The sequence below is a fragment of the Mangifera indica genome, chromosome 3, assembly GCF_011075055.1.
Source record: "Mangifera indica cultivar Alphonso chromosome 3, CATAS_Mindica_2.1, whole genome shotgun sequence".
Lineage (NCBI taxonomy): Eukaryota > Viridiplantae > Streptophyta > Magnoliopsida > Sapindales > Anacardiaceae > Mangifera > Mangifera indica.
The window spans coordinates 22,123,572-22,147,724 of NC_058139.1; the positions used below are offsets into that span (position 1 = coordinate 22,123,572).

Below are 24,153 nucleotides of genomic sequence, written 5' to 3' on the forward strand. Positions count from 1 at the left end.
ATTTATAAAATTTTATCCAACATAATAATAATAATTTATATTTAATAATTTTTTAAAATAATTTATTTTTTAAATTTAATAACATCTAAATACATAATTATGTTCTTATAATACATAATCATTATCATAGGATGGACTAACAGATTATAAAAAGGCCGAAACACTTATCCTTAGCCAAGGTTTAGTGTATTCTCAAATTCTTATCTGTTAAGTTTCAAAAACTCAAATATTCACATTTCTGTTAAAATTCTTTATTGGGGTTAACAATGGAAATATCATTTAAATAAAAATATTAAAAAACTAAAATTTTATTATATTTTTCTTTATAGTTTAAAAATCTAATAATTTTCTCTCATCAAAAGTTTAAAAAGTGACCACTTCTTCTTAAGGTTTTTTTCCCCTTCTTCGACGATCACCTTGGTTTCGAAAAAAGAATTAACCTTCATTGTATCTTTTTCTCCCACCGATCTTCCGATGTCAACATATGTTTTCATGTCATCTTCATCTTTTCAGGCAGATAAAGACGATTTGTCATTGTCCACCCTAGATCGACATCAAAAGACAACTCAAAACCATTGTCTTCATCTGCTGATGTCGATCTAGGGCAGATGAGGACGAATCGTCTTCATCTAACGAAAATGCATATCAACACTAGAAGATCGACGGGAGAGAAAGATACAATGAATGTCGGTTATCAGTTGAAATTGAGGTGATCATTGAAGAATGAGAAATTATCATTTTTCAAACTTTGAGTATGAAGAAATTATTAGACTTTTAAACTAGGGGTTAAACTAGGGGAGCAAATGTGATAAATTTTTAGTTTTTTTAAATATTTTTAACTAAATAACATTTTTACCCTTACCCCTAATAAAAAATTTTAGTGAAATAGGGAATATTTGAGATTTTAAGGGCGGATTTTGTGCATACACTGAACGTTGGGTTGGAGCCTTTTTGGCCTTATTAAAATGATTAAAGTAAGAAAATTACATCAAAGAATGTCCGTTAGATTACATCAAAGACAACAAACATTCCATTCGTGTCACCATCTGAGTGCTGAAATCGTAATTTCCAACCATATGCAGAGACTGTCAAGTAACGCATTTCCCCAGAGTCCAAGTTTGCAACTGTAAATATCTCTGATCTGCCTTTGCGTCGTCTAAACGTACAACACTTGTTTGTAGACTCGGAGTCTTCCTTCGCGGGCGTATTAATCCGGGCGCTGTTTCTTTAGAGGCATAATAATGGAGAGTTCCGATGACAAGCCGACGATTATGGTCACAAACGACGACGGAATCGATGCCCCTGGATTACGAGCCTTGGTCCGTGTCCTCGTCTCCACCGGTTGTTACGACGTCCACGTCTGCGCTCCCGATTCGTAAGTCTTGTTTGATTGATTGAATTGGACTATTCTGATATGAGAGGCGCTTTGTATTTTTGTTTCTAAAATATATTTGATATTTTTATATACAACAATCTTTATTTTGTAACGAGCTAACAAGAATTGTGCGGCATTTTCAGGGAAAAATCGGCAGTTAGTCATAGTATCACTTGGCGTCATCCTATCGCTGCCAAAGCAGCAGATATCGATGGAGCAGTAGCTTTTGCCGTAGCTGGTTTGTTTTATACCTTTCTGCATTTTTATAATTGAGCTAGTGTTGAAGTTGTCCGTGTTAATTTATGCTAGTTTTAGGGTTTGTAATAAGAAACAAAAATTTTATTGTCATGAGGATTTAAAAGCTCCCAAAGTGGTGAAAGTAGTCTCTACACAATTTTGAAATACCTTAAAAACCTTTGTGAGAATTTTGTTTTAAATATGTGGCACTTTTGAAATGTTGGGGATGACCTATTCGTTTATGGTAAAGAACATCATAATTTTCTATTTAAATGTTGGGGAGCAATAGCTTTTGCTGTAGCTGATTTGTTTTATACCTTTCTGCATCTTTATTTATGAGCTAATGTTGAAGTTGTCCATACTAATTTATGCTAATTATAAGGTTTTCAATAAGAAACAACAGTTTTATTTTCATAAGGATATAAAAAACTCCCAGAGAACCTTTGAAATACCTTAGAACCTTTGTGAAATTTTGTTAAAAAATGGGGTACCTTTGAAATGTCGGGGATGACCTATTCGTTTATGGTAAAGAACATCGTAATCTTCAAATTAAACTGATAATAAAAAGTTTGCTTTTGGTAATTACTTGCAAAAACTCTCTGTACGTACACTTTGCAGGAACTCCAGCTGATTGTGCATCCTTGGGTCTCTCACAAGCACTCTTTCCTTCAATTCCTGATCTGGTAGCTCTCTGGTTATTAATTTTAATTTTGGAATTATTACTGATCACATTTCTAGAGAACACTCATGTAAAGCCTTATGCCATTTCCTTTGCTTGCTTCCAACTTGTGTACTTACCTTTATTCAGGGTCTGCATAAAAATGCTCTGTTTATTTATATGTTTTCAACTTGCCAAATTTTATTAAAATTTTATTAATTTAGGGCTTTTAAATTTTAGTCACATGAAAATAATTACTGTTCAAATCAAACTATTCTGTTTACATTGAGGTAACTTTGTTGGAAAATTTTTCTTGGGATAAAATAGCTCATACTTGTTATACAATTTGGGGCCTAAGTTCTAAGAGTTGTGGTGCATAAATTTATTTCATATAGTTGTTTTTAAAATGTTTTCTATTTCTGCACACAGGTAATCAGTGGCATAAACATGGGTAGTAACTGTGGTTATCACACGTAAGTCATCATTTTTTGTCATCTGTATATTAGGTATCGACAATCTTCTTGAAATTTCTCTCCCTCTTTTTAAATTGAAGATAATTTAAGGGAAAGAGGATTAAGCAGAGGGGACGAGAATTAAAAATTACAATATTGCAATCTGCTATTAATTTTTTTTTCTAATGTCATCCTCATGGATACCCATATAATGATTAATTTCTTCTGTTCTACAAGTTTTATAATTTTATTAATCAATGATGGATGCAATGCAGTTCTTGAAATAGTTATATACATGTTTTTTTGAGTTATGCTGCGGTTATCACAAGTTAATTTAGAAGTGAATAAGTCCATTGATTTTATTGTCGTAACATTTCTAAACAGACCCATCTTCAAAAACAATGTTCTTTCAAAATTTATGAAGAATAGACTAACTGATTTTGTGGCCATGAGTGATTAAAATGGAGCACTTCCACAGAAAGACTTGCGATTAAGTTCCATTTGGCTTCCATTCATGTTTGGCTGTTGTTACATTAATCGATCTTGACCTGCTTGCTTTGCTGATTTGGTTTTTCATTTGACTTGCTTTTATTCTAGTTGCAGGTGCTCGAGAGGCTTTCTTTAATGGTGTTCCTTCTGTCTCTATATCATATGACTGGTATACACACATATTCTGTGGCTATATGCTGTCTTAATATTCTGTTGATATTGCTGTTCATTCATTGTTTTTTTGTATTCTTTAATAAAAAATTGGTTTAGGGCAAAAATGTTTGGTGTTTCATATGTTTTTGTTTATAATTGTTGTTAATCCTTTTTGTAGAAGAGTTGTTTTTTTCCACATCATGAAGTTAAATTGTGAGATTTTAGGGTTGGCGGTAAGAGCACTATTAATGACTATACACTTGCTGCTGAGGCTTGCTTACCTATCATAAAAGCAATACTGGCTGAGATCAAGAATCAAAGCTATCCCAAAAGATGCTTTCTGAACATAGATCTGCCAATGGATGTTGCTAATCATAAGGTACTCTAAATTAGCTTTTTGAAGATGTCAAAGTTATGATAATTTTCTTCTTGTAGAATAAACAAGCATTGCTGCCGATTGTTAGGTATTAGATTATATTTAACACAACCTTGTGAGTATGTTAGCCAATGTTTATATAGATGGTCTAAAGAGTGTTTTGTCATTGGAACTGTCCGATCTCTTATGGCAAGACTACAGTAATATACTTCTCTTGATGTAGACCGTTGATGGTAAATCATGTGTAGATGTTTAATTGTCATACTGCAATTTATTTGAATAAAACTTCTTGCCAATTTCTGGATTTGGAACTTTAGAATTTCATTTTTATTTATTTATTTTAATCTTTTTCATTTTTTATCCTGGGACACAGCTATCCAGCCATTTCTTCTTGACAGAGACAATTTTCATTTTACTTATATTTGTTTTAGGTATTTTGATTATTAGGAACTTGGGTGTTGCTTTTGTTTGGAAAACTTATGATGCCTCTTATCTGTGTTGGTTTGTGGTTTATTTTACTTATTTGGAGAATATTACTTTTGGAAGTGGAACTAGGTTTCCTTTTTGTTTATGAACTGACCATTATAAGCAGGCTTTATATCTTTATCTTTGGGGAGCATAAACTGGTTGGAAAAAATATACTTGAATGATTTTTCTCCAAAATTCTCCCTTTTCTTCCCTTCTAGTCAAGCTAATGTTCCCTGTGTTTTTCCAGTTGTCTCTTTTGTCTGATATCAATTCTGATAACCTCTACATCTGATTCCATTTGAAAAATTCTGGCATGGCTAAGAGGGTAGGAGGAGAGGGGTGAACGTATGATATCCTTTTAAATCATTTCTGTAATTGATATTCTGTCAGTGTCATAATTTGAATGAGTTGAAATTCATTTTTGGATGTTACCTGATTCTTGTGACTAGGATATATGTGGTTGGGGTGCAAACAACTATAAGACTCGTCATCGGATGAAATGACTATAGTTTATAAAAAATATGTTAGCCGTTGTGTTAATCTTATATTTGTCAAAGTTGTTATAATGTTATTTTTCTGCATTTCTTGTTTTCCATGAAGGGATACAAACTCACCAAACAGGGTAAAAACATATTCAAAATGGGGTGGAGACAAGTCAGTTCTGAGACGCAAGGACTCAGAATGTCATCAACAATGACAATGGAGACAGATCGACCAGCAGAAAATACCAAAACTGATTCATCTGCAATATCACAGGAACATATGTTGTTTGCAAGAGAGGTAGGTTCTCTTATCTTTCTGCCTCTTTAATTGCAAAACTTCTCGTGCCTTTGCTCAGATAAGTTGATCTTCCTTAAGGCTCTGATATTGGAAAAAAAAACTGATAATGGAAAAATGAAAATTATGATCTTTACCAAATCCTTGCTTGGATTGACTGCAGTTCAAAAAACTTGGTGATACTTGTGTTTTTCTTCAAGTTTTTGAGTGGAAGATTCTATTTCTAAATTTTATAGGTGAGGGGAGCCCACATTGCTGATTTTGATACCGACTGGCAATACCTTCGGGAAGGATATGTGAGTATCTATCTGCGCTTGATTAAATTTCTGAATCGAGCAGCTAATCATTAACATGGTATCCACCACTTCATTTCAGATTACTGTCACTCCACTTGGAGCCCTTTCTCCTGCAGAGATGGATTGCCAAGTCTTCTTCAAAGATTGGCTGCCCAGTGTTACTGATCGTGCCTCTTCATCAGCATGTTAATGGTATAATATCCTTCTGGTGAGTAAAACACACTGCATGAACCTTCGTAAAAAACGCGTCATTGTACCCTGCTTACATGGTCCTTCTATTTCTATGCAAAATAGTAGGCAACTCAGCATAATAAGCAAAGAACCTAATAGTACTTGTTTGGTTCTTGTAGAACTGTATTTATGTGAATGTTGTTATGCAATATGTGCACCAAGTCTGAGTTCAACGCCAGATTCTGTGCCCCCATTTATAAATCAAATTAAAAGCTCTATTGATACATAAATGCGTGCAATATTTTTCTGCCCTTTCTTTAGTCACCTAAAGGAAGGGAACATTGATCACTATCTTGTATAGATTTGTCGACCTCATTGGACTTTCAATATTTTTACAGATCTCTAGTCCATTGATGTACCTACCTTGTTCTTTTCTCAGTTTATAGTTTTATCATTTGCTATCCGAAAATAAAATGGTCGCAAATTGCCACATGTTACTAATGTATCTTTCTGTTTCCTTTCAGCTGAAATAACGAGCACCGGACCATTCATTGAGGTTGGTGACAAGGGGTTTCAAATTCAACTATTGCCGCAGAATTCTTTGGTTCTGCTATTTTTACATGAAATCATTTTTCTCCTGCCTTTTGATTGTCAGGGTTCTCATATTCTAACAATCATTTACAATAAACCAGGTATTTTATGTTGATTTTGACCTATTATTGATCAATTTTGATAGAAATTCTATCCCTGGATATGAAGTGTTTGTGCTTTCAAAAGATTAGATGAATAATTTTAGTTGTGATTATCATGAATGTTGTTATACGATGCAAACGAAAAACATATATATCTTAAAGTGTATCGAATTGATAAGATATGGTGAGTATATCATTTGATACAATATGTATCGTACAATATGATACATATTATTTATTTGAATGGATACATTTTTTTAGAAAAGTGATGTCGTAATAATGGTGTATATAAGAAATTTTAAAATTTTAATAAGTGTTTGTGATATTTTCTAAGATATTGATATGATATTTTGGGTTTTTTTTTATTATTGTTATTTTAAAAAGATGTATTTTATAATACAATACAATATATAATATACTATACGAAAAATTAAATTTTTAATATATAATATAATACATTATTTGACTAATATAAATATTGCCACAATTAGCTAAGTAATCAAATTGAGTTAAACCAAGTAGTGTCTAACTCTAATTTGACTCAATTACCTTAATGTTGAGCTTGAAACAAGAGTAATTAACTCAAAATAAATAAAAAATTATATTTAAACTCTTTAATTTTAAACCCTTTTAATCTCATAATTTATGCTCTACATTTAAAGTTACAATACAAGATTTTAGGAATATAAATATAAGATTTAAAATTTTTATGGGTATTTTAATAATTTTAAACAGAAACAAGTTCAAGCTCTATTATATAGCCACAATTATTTGGGATAAAAATTTTATTGTCTTCTTGATCTCAGCGAACTTCTCCATCATGGTAAGTGTCTAATTCAGCAAGTAAGCCACTCTCATAGGTATAAATGCTAATTATTATATGAGTATGTATTATTTTTATTTTTAATTTAAAATTATTAAATCGTATAATCATTTATAAGTATTTGTATTTTATTTGTATCCATTATTAATATATAAAATATTAATATAAATAATATTATGTATATCTATTTTAAATATATAAATATATACACATTTATACGTATTATCACATGATTGTATATTGTTCTATCTTTAATTTAAAATTATTCAATTATATAATGACATATATAAGTATATATATATATATTTATATATTTAAAATAGATACATATAATTTTATTGTATTATTGGTGATAATAACAACAAAGTAACAAGTGAATTTTTTAATCGAAATAATAGAGAATTTTCAATTGTTAAGTACTTTTCTGAGAAACCAACTTTGCCCAGCACGGCAGTTGATCTTATAGACTAATCAACCTGATGTTACCCAACAATTTTTTCTTGTTAAATAAAGACTGTCAACATCAGTTTACAGTTTACTCCCTCATTTGTTAAATTATTAGCCACGTTTCTCTTTTTTTTTCCCTCAGAAAAAGACTGATTGACTGACTTTTAAGATCAAAAGTAACACAAAAATAAGGCTACTGAGAGTTTTTTTTTTTTTTTTTTTTAAGAACCCAATAGAAGAGATGAAAAACCTGTAAGTTGCCCCATCCATTCTATGGTTTTCACAAAGTCAACTTCCCAAGGATTATGAAAAGAAGAAACAAACTTCCATCTCCAACTGCTGAAAACTGACAAAGCAACAATAAGAAGAAGCCAATTCAAAGAGAAGAACTGCCCTTCAGCTAGTTTTAGAAAAGAAATTACAAAGAAGAACTTAAATAAAAGAAAACATTACTATCTTAAGTATAAGGAAGGAGACCTGAATCTCACATCGAAAAATATGAGTTTCTAATATAGGGTTTATCTAATTTTGGGTTAGTTTTTGTGGTATAGACAGTTTTTCAAGATTTGTATATAATTTGGTATCAAAATCATCATCGCTACAAGACTTGGACTCTGATATGTGGTGTGGGGTTTATGTGACTTTGGCTTTTCCAATCTCAACACCTAGCTTTCGGGTTATGATTCTTGCAAATTCTGTATCGCAGACCTGTGCTCTCTCTCTGTTATAATAATACATCATAAATCTGTTATGTACAAGACCAGAAAGCTTTCAGTTTTTCTCTTATCTGTGAGCTCTGTATGCATGGGGGCATGCATTGTTTTGATGCAAGGAAGGTGTATGTGACTCCACTAGTATTGACCATAACACTTGAACATCTTCATCAGGGCAAGATTTGACATCCTCGTATAGAATGTAGATCCCTCTCCCTGTGTAATTTAGAGAGACATTCATTGTAAAGAACAAGGAGAAGGTGAGCAGGAAGACATGCAGATATGCAGAAATGAGAATGTCTCATTTTGATTTAAAGAAAAAGAAGACAGAAAATGCAGATTGACATACTCTTTTCCTCAGCTGAGTGCAGGCGAAACCACAGCTTCTTCAATGGAGAGAAAAGGGATTTCAGCCATCCCATTTGCAGAAGTTGATGTGGCTTGGCTCATGCAGATTGAAGCTGAAAAAAAAAATAAGAAAAAGTGGAGACAAAGAGACTACTACTTGCTACTGCTCAAGGCGTTGCTTAAAGCCTTAACACAGCACATCTTTACATTTCCTTTCAGGCCAAGCATGCATATACATGTGTGGGTGTGCGTGTGTGTGTCACATTGACACATTTTTGTTGTTGGTGCACTTTCATTTTCAACCCCATTTTGTATCGTGTTGCAGAAGAAGCCAACCCTACCAATCAGCTGTGCTTTTCACACTTTGATTTCCCATGTATATTTTTTTTTTAATTGGTAAGAAGGAACCTTACTTGAATCACAATAGTGCCCTTTTCGAGTTTAGTTGGAATATGTGAAAACCTTGGGAGCAACACCAGACTTCATAATCATTAAACTATGTAAGTTAAAAGTTTAATAAGTTGATATTTCAATAATGGGTTTTGAAATGATGCTTACTTTTATCATTCAAACTACCTTTGGACAAAAGTTTTTCATTTCCTTTATCCCTCAAGCACAACCTTCCTATGTCTAAACTACACTACAAATATGCTCATCTGTTCAATAAATTTAGGAATAAGCACACAAACTCGTGGGGGCTTCCTCTTTTACAATTGTTGGGGCAGTTGGTAGTCTTTTAGGAGGGTTTTCCACCTTAATGCCACACGGCTTTTTGGGTGAGTCTAAATGTAGGCATAACTTGCTTTACTTAGAAATCGTATTCATGACTGTTAGGAAATATTTGTTATTTTAAGATTATCTTAGACTTATTTTCATTTTTTGTCTTGCCACCAACAAAGTTGCATATATATATATATTCAAAATAAGATCAAATAATTTGTTAAAATAATGCAAAATGACATGAATCATTGAGATTAAGTGAGAAAGCACTTAGGCCATGGAACCACAATAACTTTTTAATAATAGCCGGACCATGGTGCAGCCATATGAAGATATGGGTCCATTAAGTCCATAATTAGAATGATGAGGTTTGGTCAACATTTACATTTGAATTGGCTGGCTATAAATGGTGAAGGTCATGAATTGTTTGTAAGAAAGGCTTCTGTTTGTGCTGAGAACTTTTCAATTGACTGTTCCTAAAAGGAAAATGGTTACCCACTTAAATCTCAAATCATCTTCTTACCTTTTTTACAAGGTTCACACTTCAGTTTTTTTCCTCTTTATTATTAGGGGTGAATTCGATTCGATGCACAAACTCGGACAATGATGGACCCAAAAATAAAGATTGGATAAAAGTAAAATATATAAAATTAATTAAGAAATAATAAAATATAAATGAGGTAATATAAAATTTTAAGGATAATATTAATATTTTATATATACTAGTTTTGAAATTTTTCAAAGTTAGAGGTTAGTTAACCCCACTTATCAAGTTTGGATCACTTGTTGACTTGAATAAGCCAAGTTTAAATTGCTAACAATTCTTTTTCTTCTCCAATAATTTAAACAACTCAAACTTAAAATTAACCCTTGTTTTAGTTTAATTTGAATGTTCGTCTTCATTTCCCATCTTCATCTTTCACCTTGGCAGTTGGTTTGAGAGAGATATGAGAGAGAGAGATCACTAGAGGGAAAGAAAACCTTGAGAGGAAGAAGTTGTCAGATATGGTGTTGGAGAATGCAAACTAAACCCTAAGAGAAAAAATATTATTTTTTAAAATTTGACTTTAAAGGAAAATCATTAGTTTTTAGGGTTTATAGGAAGAAAAAGAGATAAAATTTAAATTTATTTTTTATGTTACACGTAAAATAATGATTTTATCCTTAAAACTAACAGACTTAATAGTTTATGAATAGGTAAAAGAGTTTTTTAAAATTAAAAAATAAAAACCTTTTAAAAGAGTAATCTTTGAGTGTGAGTGAGGATAAGTCTTTACCTAACCTAGACCATTTAAATATTCTCACAGTATTCATTATTACATATCTATAATTTTACTGTTTTATTTAGTGGTGGATTTTAAAAATATCTGAGTTTAATATATTTTAAATAGATATAAAGGAAAAAAAAAGTTTAATTTAAATTTAAAAAAGTAATGATTAAATCATGATAATCCTGTTACAGAGAATAATTATAATATTGGTGGAGGTTGTGGTGCCGAGAGGGAAAGTGGTGTTTCAAAATTTGAAATAAATAACTAAGCCAAAACACTTATTCCCACCCAAGGTTTGTTGAACTCTTAAAGTAGTACCTCTAAAGTATAAAAAACTTAAACTCCCACTTATTAACAAAATCAGTTAATTTTAGAAATAAAATCATTATTTTACTAGTTATATATTAAAAATAATAATATTTTATTTTATTTGTACCATTGATTTAAAAAACTATCAATTTTTAACTTTAAAAAATTATATTTTTTCCTTGTTAAGTGGGCATTTCTCACGCAGTCTCCTTCTAGCTACGTGATTGGACCAAACCTCGCCCATCACGTTGAAGATGGCATCTTTGTCCTCAACAGGTCTTCTTTGTGATGTCTTTGGAGGGAGAGAACTTTCGTCGGGAAAGAGATTGTTGGCGGCAAAAACAAAAAAAAAAAGGTCATGACTGGATTCTGATCGTGAGAGAATGATGGATTGAAAATAAAACTCTATTGGAAAAATATAACTTTTTAAAATTAATAATAGGAGAAATTGTTAGTATTCTAAACTAAATAAGAAAATGAGATAAAAATTTATTATTTTTAATATATAATTTGTTAAATGACAATTTTATCTTTAAAATTAACTGATTTTATTAATTTTAATAACTTACGGATGAGAATTTGAATTTTCGATAGTTAGAGATTCGACAAACCTTGGGTGGGAAGAAACCCTTTGGCCAAATAACTAACATAATGCCAAGCTATGAGAAAGACTAAGGTTGGCTACTAATTTTATTACATTTGGGTCACTTGGGTTTGATACAATTAACAATCTATAGCATCACATCGTATATGAAAGTGGAGCAAAATGTACGTTTAATTTTATAAAAAAATAATAATAAAGTTTGAAAAATAGAAATACAAATAAATCCGAGTAAAGAGAAGAATTTATATAATGACTATAAGAAAAACAATAAGGTTTTTGCACATTTGGGCATGTGGGTTTGACACTATTTACAACATCACATCATATCTGAAAATCATTATCTTATATTATAACCAAAATATCATAATATATGTTTAATTTTATAAAATAACCAAAGTTTGGAAAGATAAAATTAAATAAATTCGAGTAAAGAGGAGAATCTATAACATGATTATGAGAAAGATTATGGTTCACGGCAAACTTTAGTACATTTGGGCCATGTGGGATTGATATTATCTACAACATCACATCATATTCGAAAATAATTATCTTATTTTATAAACAAAAGAGCATAATATATGTTTAATTTTATAAAATAAATAATGTATGAAAAAGAGAAAAATAAATAAATTCAAGTAGAGAGAAGAATATTAAGGTTAGCTATCAGCTTTAGTATATTTGAGCCACGATGGTTTGATACTATCTACAAAAGAGAAAATTAAATAAACTCGACTTGCTGCAAAAGGTTATAATAAGGTTAAAAATATTAACTACAACGAAATTTTCACACCCCTCTCCAAATTTGCTTTCGCCAAATGTCTCATTGTTGTTGTTGCATATGGAGGATTGGATTTGCACTAGATGGATTTGAACAAGCTTTCCTCAGTGATGATCTTGATGAGGAAATGTATATGAAACATCCATAGGGACTTCATAATTTAGATAAGAAGTTAGTATGCAATCTTCAAAATGGACTAAAACAAGCATTACGTCAATGGTTTGGGAAGCTTTGGGAAGCCTCAACGACTTATGGTTTTCCAACAAAGCGATTCAGACAAACTCTATTTTTACTATGGTCAATGGTGATGACAAGTTAACTGTTTTAGTCTTTGTTGATAATCTTACGGCAACCGAGAATAATGTAGAGAAATGCATTTGGTTCAATGAATACATGAAGAGTCAATTTTAAGTTAAAGAATTTAAGTGTTTTACATTATTTTCTTAAATTACAACTGACATAAATGAGAGACAGTATCTACTTTCACCAACATAAATATGCCTAAGACATCATTGTCGAAGTTGACATAGAAATTGGCAAGAAGGTTGCCACGCCCACTCCTCAACAACACGAACTCTCTATGGAAGATGGTGAATTGCTCGATGAACCTTGGGGCTATAGGATATAACATTGACTTGACAAGACCTCTCGTTTGTAATGCATCTGCCTAGTCAAATTCTTAAATAACTGAGGAAGCCACACCTGGATATGGCAAAAAGGGTGGTTTGTTACATCAGGAATGCACTAGTACCAGATAAGAGTGTCTTTTACAAGTCATGGTAATGTTATCAAGTTCAAATTCATACAGTGGAGTTGTTCAACTCGATAAGTTTACAAGTGGGTTACACATAAATAAAATGACATCATTTTCGTGCCACTATTACAAAACAACACTATTCAACTATATAATTTAAAGTCAAAATGACATCGTTTTGTTTTAAGTTTATTGAGTTTGAGTTTGACGTGTATGAGCTCGTATGTATAGTAGTGTACCAAAGCAAGTTGAACTCGAACATCACTTATTATATCAAACTTGAACTCATTTCTTTTAAAACTCGTCAAACTCTAATATAAGCTTAAACTCTATGTTTGTATTCATTTATAAAAGATAATGTACTATATATTATCGTTAGGGCTAGATTCTAATTGAGTTGATTCAAACTCGATTTTCAGTTTGGCTTGAACAATCCCAAAACGAACTTGAGTAAAACAAACTCAAACCTAAGAGTTTTATATCATTGACATCATTATCGTTAGGAGTAGATTCGAATCAAACTTGAAAGTTTTTGTCTCGTAAAATTTGTGAATCTGTAAAAGCTTGATTAGAATCAACTAAAATGATAATATTTTGATTCATATTTATCAAAACATATTATTTTGGTTGATTTTATTCCAATTATATAATTAAACCAAAGTTTAATCAAGTTTGATTCAATACTATAATTAAACTTAAATTTAACTTTTTTAAATTGAATTAAACTAAAGTTAATTTAAAAATAATCATGAAATTTATATTCGAATCCAACCTGTTTTAAGTGGAGTTACTCAAAATGACTTATGCACGTGCTCGACTCTCAATAATCCTGTCTGATTGTCATATAAAAGGCAAGGGGCAAAAAGGGAAAGTAGTAATGATTGCCAAACGGGTGGTGGCCAAATGAGCACGATGATTCGCCCATTGACTGAAATGCACCGTTGTATGTTGACGTTGAACTTAAATCCACTTTAAATATTTTTGTCTGCTATATAACGGCGTTACGGCCGTCACTTTCTTCTTTTTATATATAATTTAGCTTTTATATCAAGCTTTACCTCTGCCTCAATCTCTTTATTCGAAAACGCTTCCCAGTTTCACTCTCTCTCTCCCTGTCTCTTTCTTCCCTCTCCGTCTCTCTTTCTCTCACCTCCTGCATCAATAGCCTTCGTCTGAGCACAAGCTGTTAATGGTTGCGTGAGGAAGAAGTTTGGAATATTGGTTGTTTTGTTCTCGTTGATATCAGTGATCACTTGGGTGTTTTCTAGAAATGGGAAAGAAAGAACTGCGAGATCAGAAAGCCAATGAGAGAGTTGAAGCTGTCCTCAAGCTTCTCAGAAAACAAGCACCTCTCACTACCAAACAGGTGGGTTTTTGGGTATTTCACGGTTCCTTCGCTTTCATTTCTTTTTCACTGCTTCCTTTTTCCTCGCATGTTTTACTTGCTTTTCGTTACAAAGTTGTTACAGCAAGAGAATTTTCGTATTCAAAATGTGTTCTTCATTGCTTCAAGTTTACAATAATGGTGTAGCTAAAGTGGTTAATCATTTTCATCTTTTTTGAACTTTACTGTTCATAATCTCTCTTTCTCCGGGCATTACAGTGTGTTATTTTTAATAGGAGAAGTTCTGCAACTACGCTTGTGTTGAGCGCTTTCTGAGAGCAAAAGGTGATAACGTGAAGAAGTCCGCCAAGCACTTAAGGGCTTGCCTTTCTTGGAGAGAGAGCATCGGCTTAGGTAGATTAAAAAAAAAACCCTTTTATCGTTTTTCTTCTTTCGGTATCTCGTATTTGAAAGGAATTTAAATTCCTGTTCACGTATCGGAGATCCCACTTCTTTATTATCATTTAAACCAGCTTTGTCCATTGGAGTAAATAGGAACCAAACCGAAATCGAACCCCTTCTCATTTGAGTTAAGTTTGAATAAAAAATATCTTAACTTTATTTTGATTCAAGTTTGTTGAGGAACCGTTAAAAAATGATGTGAGTTTAACTTAAATTTATAGTTCAAATCTATAACTCAAATATAAAATCTAGATTTATGAGTTTAATTCGTAATTTATTAATAAAACGATAATATTTAACAATTAAATATAATTTAAATTGAGTCACAAATTATATTTGAATTAAATTAAATTATCTATTTAGTTTATGAACAAAATTGAATTATACTTTTTATATGTTTGAGTTTGGTTTAGTTTCATAATGAACTAGACCTTTTAACTTAATCTTAATTTAAATTTAAACTAAATAAATTAGAATTGAGTGAAACTAACTTTTGAGCCAAGTCAGTTCGGTTCAGATCCGGCACAACTTGCCGGCGGTGTCTTTTTCTCGTTCTTCTATTTCGATTGCTTCATCTTTATCTTCCAGCTATGCTTCTGGCTTCTCTTTTTATAACCATTTTCTTTTCTTTTTGTGCGCTGGAATCTTGCTTTTTCGTCTTTGAATTAAGAGTTAAAGTAGACATCTTGTCATCTTTGAAAACTGACCCGGAATTCAAAATAAAGAACTAAACTTCATTCCTCTCCGCTTTTTTACGTACAGAGAATTTAACAGCTGATGAGTTCTCAGCTGAGCTCGTCGAGGGAGTCGCTTTTGTGGCTGGTAATGATGAAGAATCCAGACCCGTACTGGTAATCTCCCAACCTTCATTTCCTTACATATCAAGCTCTCAATTAATTTCAGCTGAAAGAAACTAACAGGGTCGATTTGAACAGGTTTTTAGAATTAAACAAGATTATCAGAAGTTCCATTCTCAAAAAATGTAAGTAACAAGAAAGGAAAACAATAACTGCTTCTTTTTAATAAGAAAGAATCTGATAGCGGCACTTGTTTTTGTTCTTTCTTGCAAAATTTTCAGGTTCACTCGCTTGATCGTCTTCACTGTGGAAGTCGCCATTGGAGCTATGTCAAAAAATGCTGAACAGCTCGTGATGCTCTTCGACGCAAGTAAGTCCGTGTCCCAAATTTACAACACTCTGAAAAACAAAAAGATTTCAGCTTTATCGGAGAACAAGCACGCCGGTAAAGCAGCAGCAGCATCATGTAAATTAAGAGACCAAGCTCGCAACTTTATCGGAGAGCAGGCAGGCTCTCTGATAATGTCCGAACAATGTCTGGAGTGCCCCTGAGATGTCAACGTCATTAGCTCTGGTTTGGAGGGGCATTATCGGGAATTTGAGTTAATTAATAATATTTTCTCCTAGAATTTGTCAAAAACAGTGGCTGAATCTGAGTCTGAGTCTGTGACTTCCTTAAATTTCTTGATTCTCAACACTGTCAGGCTCTTTGTAATAATATTGTTTATGAATTTGTTTTTTTATTTGAAATTCAGGCTTTTTCAGATCAGCTTCAGCTTTTATGAACTTATTGCTGACATCACTGAAAATTGCGGCCGACTTCTATCCTGGAAGGCTTTTCAAGGCTTTTGTCATCGATCCACCTTCTCTTTTTTCTTATCTATGGAAGGTAATTTTATTTCTAATTTTATTATTTTATTTGGATTTTCAGCACTGTTAATTTCTTATTGTATATTTCGCAGGGTGTCCGTCCATTTGTCGAGCTGTCGACGGCCGTCACGTTGGTGTCGTCGCTGGACTTTGAAGAATCACTGGAGTTCAATGACTTTTCAGCCTACCCACGGGCTTCGTCTCTCCGATTCGAGACACCGTCGGTGAAATCGACGGCCAAGATAGGTTCTTGCTCTTCCTCCCGATTTTCCTTCACAGTGTCCCACCATTTTGACTCTCTCAAACCATGGTACCTCTCTTTAACTGACACCTCATCAGCCAAGGTGGGACCCACAAGTCGATGTCCGATGGGCCCCGCTCTCGTCTCCCCGCTGAGCGCTCGTTCACTCTCGTTCGCATCGCCGGCCGTCAGAACTCCACGTAGCGGAATTAACGGTAGGAAAAGCTTATTTCCGTCGACACCGTTGCCGCAGCGAAGCAAGGGGAGCGAGCCAATCAAAATCGCCCACCCTCGAACACCACGTCCCTCCGCCTTGCTGCAATCACCGGCCATGTTTTTCAGAAAAGATTGCCACGTCAGCGTCAGGACAGACAAGTCTCGAGAATCGTTCTTACCATTTTTAAAATTCTACAGAAGGCCGTACGATGAGATGGTTTACAGGTCAAAGATGCGTCCTCCACTCGGCGGCCTAATCTCCATCGTCTCCCCATACGTCAAACGCCGCCCCATGTCGGAATCACAACGGTTCTAAACACTCACAAACTAAAAAATAAAAAATATTACACCAGCCTTTATTCACATATAACTACTTGTGTCAATGACACTAATTAATGAAGCCAATAATTGACTGATTATTCTGTTTATCTCGAGTTACATGGTGAGCTCGTGCGGGAGACTACGTACGAGATGGGACGTGAAAGCTTGTGCCCCATGTCTAATTTTGAGGTCTGTGGAAAAACATATGTATTTATAAATATAAAATCTACGTTTGGGTTTTGCATGGGGGAAAGACAGCGTGGTCGAGACGGCGAACACTTTACTGTATTGGAAATCTTACTGTACCAAGAAAACCAAAACGTTGAAACTTGAAACCAAATCTCTCTCTCTCTCTCTCTCTCTCTCTCTCTATATGTTTCATATCAAAATTGAAATTTTGTGAGATTATTGTATTTGAGTTGTTTTAGGAGGGTTGGAGAATCTAGATGTACTTGTCTTGGCTGGACTTAATTTGTTTATAATAAAGAAGACTCAAGTAGTCAAGTGTTTGAATATGTACATCAGTTGAGGATTGGCTTCTCTTCTCACTTGAATTCTTGAAATTGAAGAATGGTGGGCAGCTGGCTTGGTAGGAACGTGTGTGGTGTTTTGTTGTTTCAGAAGTCTAAAACTCAAAATGGAGCTTCTGAATTTCTGGGAATAAAAAAAATAATAATTCTGCAAGCATACTCAGACACCAATACGGGTTCTTGTGTGGGAGAAATGGAGATCTTGTCGGGTAGGAAGTCTCGTTGAGGCATCAAGGTTCTGTTCATACGAGCTGACGTTCGCATGGGCATCCTAGTTTCTTGTTCTTGTCATGGTAATCAAATCCTATATTATATCTTATCGTAGGATATATATCATATATCGTAGAATACTGATAATTAATTTCTTAGAATCTGTCAAGTGAAAATCCATCGACTGCTTCTTTCTACAATGAAGGCAGAGTCTCTATTGGAGAAACTCCCAAAGATCCAATAATTTTCTTTATTACCCTTGTCCTCAATTGAGTCATCTGAGTACAATTTCTTCCAGTTTCTATACATATACTCTGGTTCGAGTACTATCTTGGTATAACTATATGTGTCATAACATAAACGTTAACTTTTGAAGGATGAGTAATATTGAAAAACTATTAAATATTTATGTATGTAAGATTTTAAATTATATAAATTAGCCGATGATAAAAAAATCATATTAATAATATTCTTGAAACTGGAATTGCACCTTAATTTTCTCAAAAAATTCAACGGAGTTTTGTAGTGGTTGCTGTAATTGGTTTTGCATTAACATGTGAATAGCGTTAAAAACAAATTAAATAAAATTCAGCAGTCATTTGTATTTTCTTTTGGATTCTTCTTCTTGAGACTCTGGAGTCATGTGCACTTGGTAACGATGCTCGCTCTACCCAATTCAAGACACCAGACTGGACATTTATAATGTTTTTAAATGGCAAAAGAACTATTTCACCCTCAAGTTTTAGTGTATTTTTAAAGTCATAACTACAGAGTTTGAAAAATTTGAAGTTCCACCTATAAACTAACTTTTATTAAAAAAAGTATGGGTAAAGTCGTTATTTTATTAATTATATTAAAATAATATAAAGTTAATTATTTTTCCTTCTACAGTTTTAAAAACTAACAAATTTGTTCATGTCTAAAGTTTTCTAACTTTCAAAAGTAACATTCCCCTTTGAAAACCTAGGGTTTATTTTTCAGAAGCTCTCCAGCCATCGGAGAAAGAGCTTCAACCAACCATCTCATTGGTCACCTCCAAAGCTTCCAAATGGCCCATTGAAGAGTCATCTTCATTGATTTCAAAAGAATCGATGAAGACCCATCTTCGTTGATTCTAGATAAATCGATGAAGACCCACTAAATCAACGAAGACAAGGGTCTTCGTCGATTCTAGAAGAATTGATGAAGATGTTTTTCTTCATCGATTCGTCTGGAATCGATGAAGATGCTCATCTTCGTCGATTCATCTGGAATCGACAAAAATTTATTCAATTCAAATGAATTGACACGTCTTCATCGATTCATCTGGAATCGACAAAGATTTTGTTGATTCATATAAATCGATGCTTCTTCATTGATTCGTCTAGAATCGACAAAGACCTGTCTTCGTCGCCTCTTCTTCTATCAGAGAGTGAAGATTTGGTGGTTGACGAGTAGTGGGTTGTAGCGTTGTCATTGGTTGCCAGAGATGGTGATCGGAAAATGTTTGGAAAATAATCCTTAGGTTTTGGGGGGGGGGGGGGGTGTTAAAAAATTTTAGATAGAGGTGAAGTTATTAGTTTTTAAAGCCATGGGGGAAAATATAAGAAATTTTATCTTTTTAATATAATTAATGAAATGATGATTCTACCTTTATCTTTTTTAACAGAAGTTAGTTCATAGGTGAGATTTTAAGTTTTTCAAACACGATGGATGAGACCAAAAATGCACTAAAACTTGGGGGAGACATAGTCATTTGGCCTTTTTAAATTGGGCTGTGTTTGATAATCTTTCGTTCTCACCAAGGGCATTTGGTTTAGGAATGTTTTACTGTTAAAATTAAAAAATTATTTTAAAAATATTAAATATAAATTATTATTATATTTAATAAAATTCCATAATAAAAATAAATCTAACCGTCAGTTCACTAAATCAGTCAACCTGCCAAATTTAGCAACCTACTAAGGCTGTCTGTGTGCAGCCAAATCTAGCCATTCCGAGAGGAGTAGGCCGTAGGCTGATATTTTGTTCTCAATCCAAGCATCAAATCTAATCATTGAGCTTGAGATGGATGGATATGACATATTTCATTCTTCCATGTCATGGTAAATTTGATGATTACATTTGACAATTGATCAAGCTGTCTGTCTGTCACAGGTGATACACCATATGTGGTTCAAAATTGTCACCAAAAAGCACCTCAGCTCAGTATTTAAAAGAAGAAAAACCTCTTTAATAACCCTAACCTTAAGATTTCATTTAATATATGAATATATGAATTTTAAAAAATAATTTAAAATCGTTTTATTTTATAGATATATCAAAAATAAAATTTTAATATATTTAATTTAATTATTTTTAAATTGATTATTAAGTGTAAGATTTATTATATTTAATATAATTAATTATTATGCTATGCAGTGAGAAGATTAACAACTAACAACATCACATTTGAGCTAGATTTGAGAGATCAAGTTGGGCTACTTGAACTCAAACTCGTCTCCTATTATGATATTTGACAATATGGGCTTCCATGAGTTATTCATCCATTCTAATGAAGCAGAAGAAAGAAAACCAAAGTATTCCAAGATGTTGATTCATTATTTCATAATCTCAGTTGCCATGGATGACCGTGGTCAGAATAACGTGTACGCCTGAGTAAAATTCATATAAAATGTTCCAAAATTTTGCTCTTCCCCAGCCTTTTTCAAATTCTCATTGAACATTGGCCTTATGTAAACCTGCAAATTTATATCAGCCTTCCGGGGAGTTCTTCCAACACCACGGGCGTGCTCTCTTACCCTGCTGTTATAAATCCTAGCATCTTCAACGCTAGCATACGGTGTCCGGCCTAATTTTGGCCACCCCGTCTCTCTGATACGACAACCTTGACATTCTCCAATTTCACCACCCTCACCATTGCCGCTACAAAGGCATCCACCACTGCATCAAAGAGACTATTGTATTCCAACTGTCCATCTTTAACCCGGCTTCGAGCTTGGAACAAAGCATTCTCTGAGGCTCTGAAACCAGGGCGAAATAAGGATAAACATTGATCAGCAATGGCGAACCTGTTCGATATAACTGCAGAGTAATGTTGCTCATGATTCGAGCAACATTGGCAGCAAATTGGCCCTGGGAAGGAGGAAAAGAGACCCCCAAAACATCAGCTGAAACAGCAGTGGTGACAAAAATGTCTTCTGTGCCGGGCAGCTGTTTTAATGAATTCTGAAGATTTACGATGGCTTGGAGGACATCGGCCGCCACAACGCCTGGAATTGCCCCGTTGCCAACGCAGATATAACGAAACCTGACGCCTTTCTTTATGTATGTAATTATGTAGTCTTCAACCCATTTATCAGCAGCTGCTGGTCTTGATGCTACATAAGAAATGGCCTCATTTGGGACCCCGATTGTTACAACCAGATTGGTTCGGCTTAATGCTTCTAAAATCTCCAGGTTGGCGTCGTATATACGAAGCAGGGAGATTTTGTAGTTGAGACCATTGGTGAGGAAATTGATGACTTGTTTTGGAGAAGGAAGATTGTCTCCATTTCTGCCATAGATGATTCCAGCATCACCACCTGCAAAAATTTCATGGAATGAATGAAAATATGATCAAATATTAATGCCTAAATTGAGAGTTTTGAGATTAAGTGACTTACTTGAGACCATGGAAGGTTGAAACACAGTCATTGCCAAGACCACAACCAGAACCAACGTTGTCGATGAAGGGGCCATGTTCATCTTCGGATTGCTCGTTCAACAGTGCAGAAGAGGATTGACTGTAACTTGATTTTATCAGAAGTTATAAGATCCATAAACAATCATATAAATGGAAAGAAATCAGAAAAGGTCTTTACAGAGTCCAGTTGGTCATATAAGGGACAGGAAAAGAGTTAATGAGTTTATGGGAACACTAACACAATAAATGCTGCCCACTTAGCTTGTAAAAACTAATTATCAAAATTAAAAGATTATATTAATTATAAATTAATTACTATATTTAATAAAATTTGATAAATATAAATAATTATTATATTTAGTTAAAGATAATAAAAGAATATTAATATATTATTTTATTTAAATTTTATTAAATATAATTATTTTAAAATATTTTTTATATTACTTATTATATAAATTAAAAATAAAATTTTTTTGTCCTAAAAAATTAATAAATAAGAATATAATTATAATAAAATTAAAATTACTTTGATAATTTTTTAATACCTAAGTTGTATCATTTTTATTACATGTTACATCACTATTAGTAATAGAATATTATTATAATTATTTATTATTAACAAACCAAATAAAATAATAGAAACAATAAAAGATAGATTATTAAAGTAATTTTTTTTATTATAAACCAAACACCTTTAATGAAACTAAGGATTCCCACGGTTCAAGTTTAAAAAAAAAAAAATTTCTTATGGTTGGACCCACACCAAGTTAGTTCAATTTTGAAAGCAGGTGTAGATCAACTCAAATTCATTTACATCAAACTCACGTTGAGTTTGCCTCAAGAGATTGGTTTGTATCTAAAGATGAGCTGAACTCAAGCTAAAGGAAGTTCGACGCACGAGTTGAATGGATGGCGTGATTTGGTTTAAACTTAACTCACAACTTGATTCGAGTCATGTCAAACAAGTGTTAAAACGACATCATTTTATCAGTTATTAGATAAAACAATATTAGTTTATCAATAAGTTATGAAAATGAGCTACAAAGCCGAGCTTTCAGTTTTAAACTTAAAGACTAAATTGAACTCTAGTTACTTTTAAATTTAACTTGACGAACTTAAGTTATCCCATTTTCATTTGAGTTGTATTTAAGTCAAATGGTATTTAGGCTCAATTCGGTTTTTTATCTATCCGTAATTTTCCCACCCATACATTAAAAGTTAGTTTCAACAATCAAAACATATTTTTGTCACTTTTATAATATGAAATAGTTCACAGTCCCAAATAGCATTAAAATTACAATTATGCCTAACAACTTCATATTTTCTTTTTTTCCTCCCATTCATTTTTTTTTTTTTTAATTTCTTCTCCTTTCTTGTTTTTAAACAGTTGGAAAACAGCGAAAGGGAGCCGAAGAAGTTAGTTAAAGTGGAAGAAAATAAGATGGATATATAAAAATTAACATAGTTTAGTTCCTTTGAAAGAAAAAACCTAAGTGGGTTCTCTTACCCTTACAATTATATGGTATGGATCTTTGAAAATACAAACAGATGGATTCAATCAGCAACTTCTGCTATTTATGAAGCAATTTCAAGAAATTAAACAAACAAAACAGTAGAAATGCTTGAACGTAATCACAATTACATAATAAAAACAACACTCTTCAGTTTTCACTCCAATTTACAAATCATAAACTTGTTTCCCTGTGAACTTCACCTCAATCGGATTAACATTCTTCCCAATCGACCTGTAATTCAGCCCGACTCCTTCTCTTCCGGGGTTCACCTTTTCAGGATAAACACCATCTTTGGGGTGCAAATACTGAACTTCACCATTCGGAAACACCCTGTAAAACTGATACCTGATCTTGTATTTGGACCTCAGTCTTGTTCCCAGAGCCAAACACTGTTCTTTCCTCGCTAGCTTCAGCAAATTTGGACCTTCTCTCATTATTGCAGCACCCCCAGTGGGCATTTCGAATATTTGTTCCTTTGGTGACTCCCAGGTGATGACATAGAATTCTTCTACTTGAGCCTTCCGCAGGAGCCCGCCAGTGCTGCCGCCGAAGATGGGGGATGGGGTGTTGGGGTCGAGTTCTGGTGGGGTGAAGCCCACTGGAGCCGCCTCTTTTGTTGGGGTCTCGGTTGTCTCTTCGGCCATGGCCCTGATGCTACGTGGGACGGTTTTAAGTGGCCTGGAAGACAGAGATGATGGTTGTTTCCATGGGACGGTGGCGCGGTGGCTGGACTTAGCGGCTGAGAGGGCGGCGGGAGTGAAAAGAGAGGCTTGGGTTGCCATGGCCATTGGAGATAGTTGGAATGAGTAATGGATCAATGAACAGCATAGACTTAAAAGAAGGTTCTTTGGGGATTTTGCGTGGGTGGTGGGAATTTCGGGTAATGGATAAGGAGATATGGATTGAACCAATCAGAAATATTGGTTTTGATACTTTGCTCTTCTCAACAACTCACCTCCTGGGTGGAGCCCGCATTTTGCTCGAGTTTGATTATTGATTTAGTTTTAATGAATTAATTTAAATTCAAGTTTAGAGATGTTCAGTTTAATACTCTAATTGAATTTAAATTTAACTCTCTATAAATTGAATAAAA

General features: G+C 33.3%; 2 protein-coding genes, 1 long non-coding RNA gene and 2 pseudogenes across 4 annotated transcripts; 2 read left to right on the plus strand and 3 right to left on the minus strand.

The window, feature by feature from the left end:
• Positions 1-1,081: 1,081 nt before the first annotated feature.
• Positions 1,082-6,204, plus strand: LOC123210231 (annotated as a pseudogene).
• Positions 6,205-7,724: 1,520 nt separating this feature from the next.
• On the minus strand, positions 7,725-8,883 carry LOC123211067. Its single transcript, XR_006501319.1, has 2 exons — positions 8,477-8,883; positions 7,725-8,343 (listed from the first exon to the last, which is right to left on the minus strand). It is a non-coding gene; the product is annotated as an uncharacterized LOC123211067 (long non-coding RNA).
• Positions 8,884-13,975: 5,092 nt separating this feature from the next.
• Positions 13,976-17,661, plus strand: LOC123210640. 2 transcript variants are annotated; one of them, XM_044629113.1, is made up of 7 exons: positions 13,976-14,277; positions 14,532-14,649; positions 15,460-15,548; positions 15,633-15,679; positions 15,776-15,864; positions 16,250-16,383; positions 16,457-17,661. In XM_044629113.1, the coding sequence occupies exons 1-7, from the start codon at positions 14,182-14,184 to the stop codon at positions 17,135-17,137; spliced, it is 1,254 nt and encodes a 417-aa protein (XP_044485048.1). In that variant the 5' UTR covers positions 13,976-14,181; the 3' UTR covers positions 17,138-17,661. The 2 variants fall into 2 exon arrangements, with proteins under 2 accessions (XP_044485048.1, XP_044485049.1); XM_044629114.1 differs by lacking the exon at positions 13,976-14,277 and adding an exon at positions 14,358-14,447.
• A 2,836-nt stretch (positions 17,662-20,497) lies between these two features.
• On the minus strand, positions 20,498-21,602 carry LOC123211644 (annotated as a pseudogene).
• A 1,493-nt stretch (positions 21,603-23,095) lies between these two features.
• On the minus strand, positions 23,096-23,955 carry LOC123211896 (photosystem I reaction center subunit II, chloroplastic-like). Its single transcript, XM_044630863.1, has one exon. The coding sequence runs from the start codon at positions 23,846-23,848 to the stop codon at positions 23,225-23,227; it is 624 nt and encodes a 207-aa protein (XP_044486798.1). The 5' UTR covers positions 23,849-23,955; the 3' UTR covers positions 23,096-23,224.
• Positions 23,956-24,153: the final 198 nt, after the last annotated feature.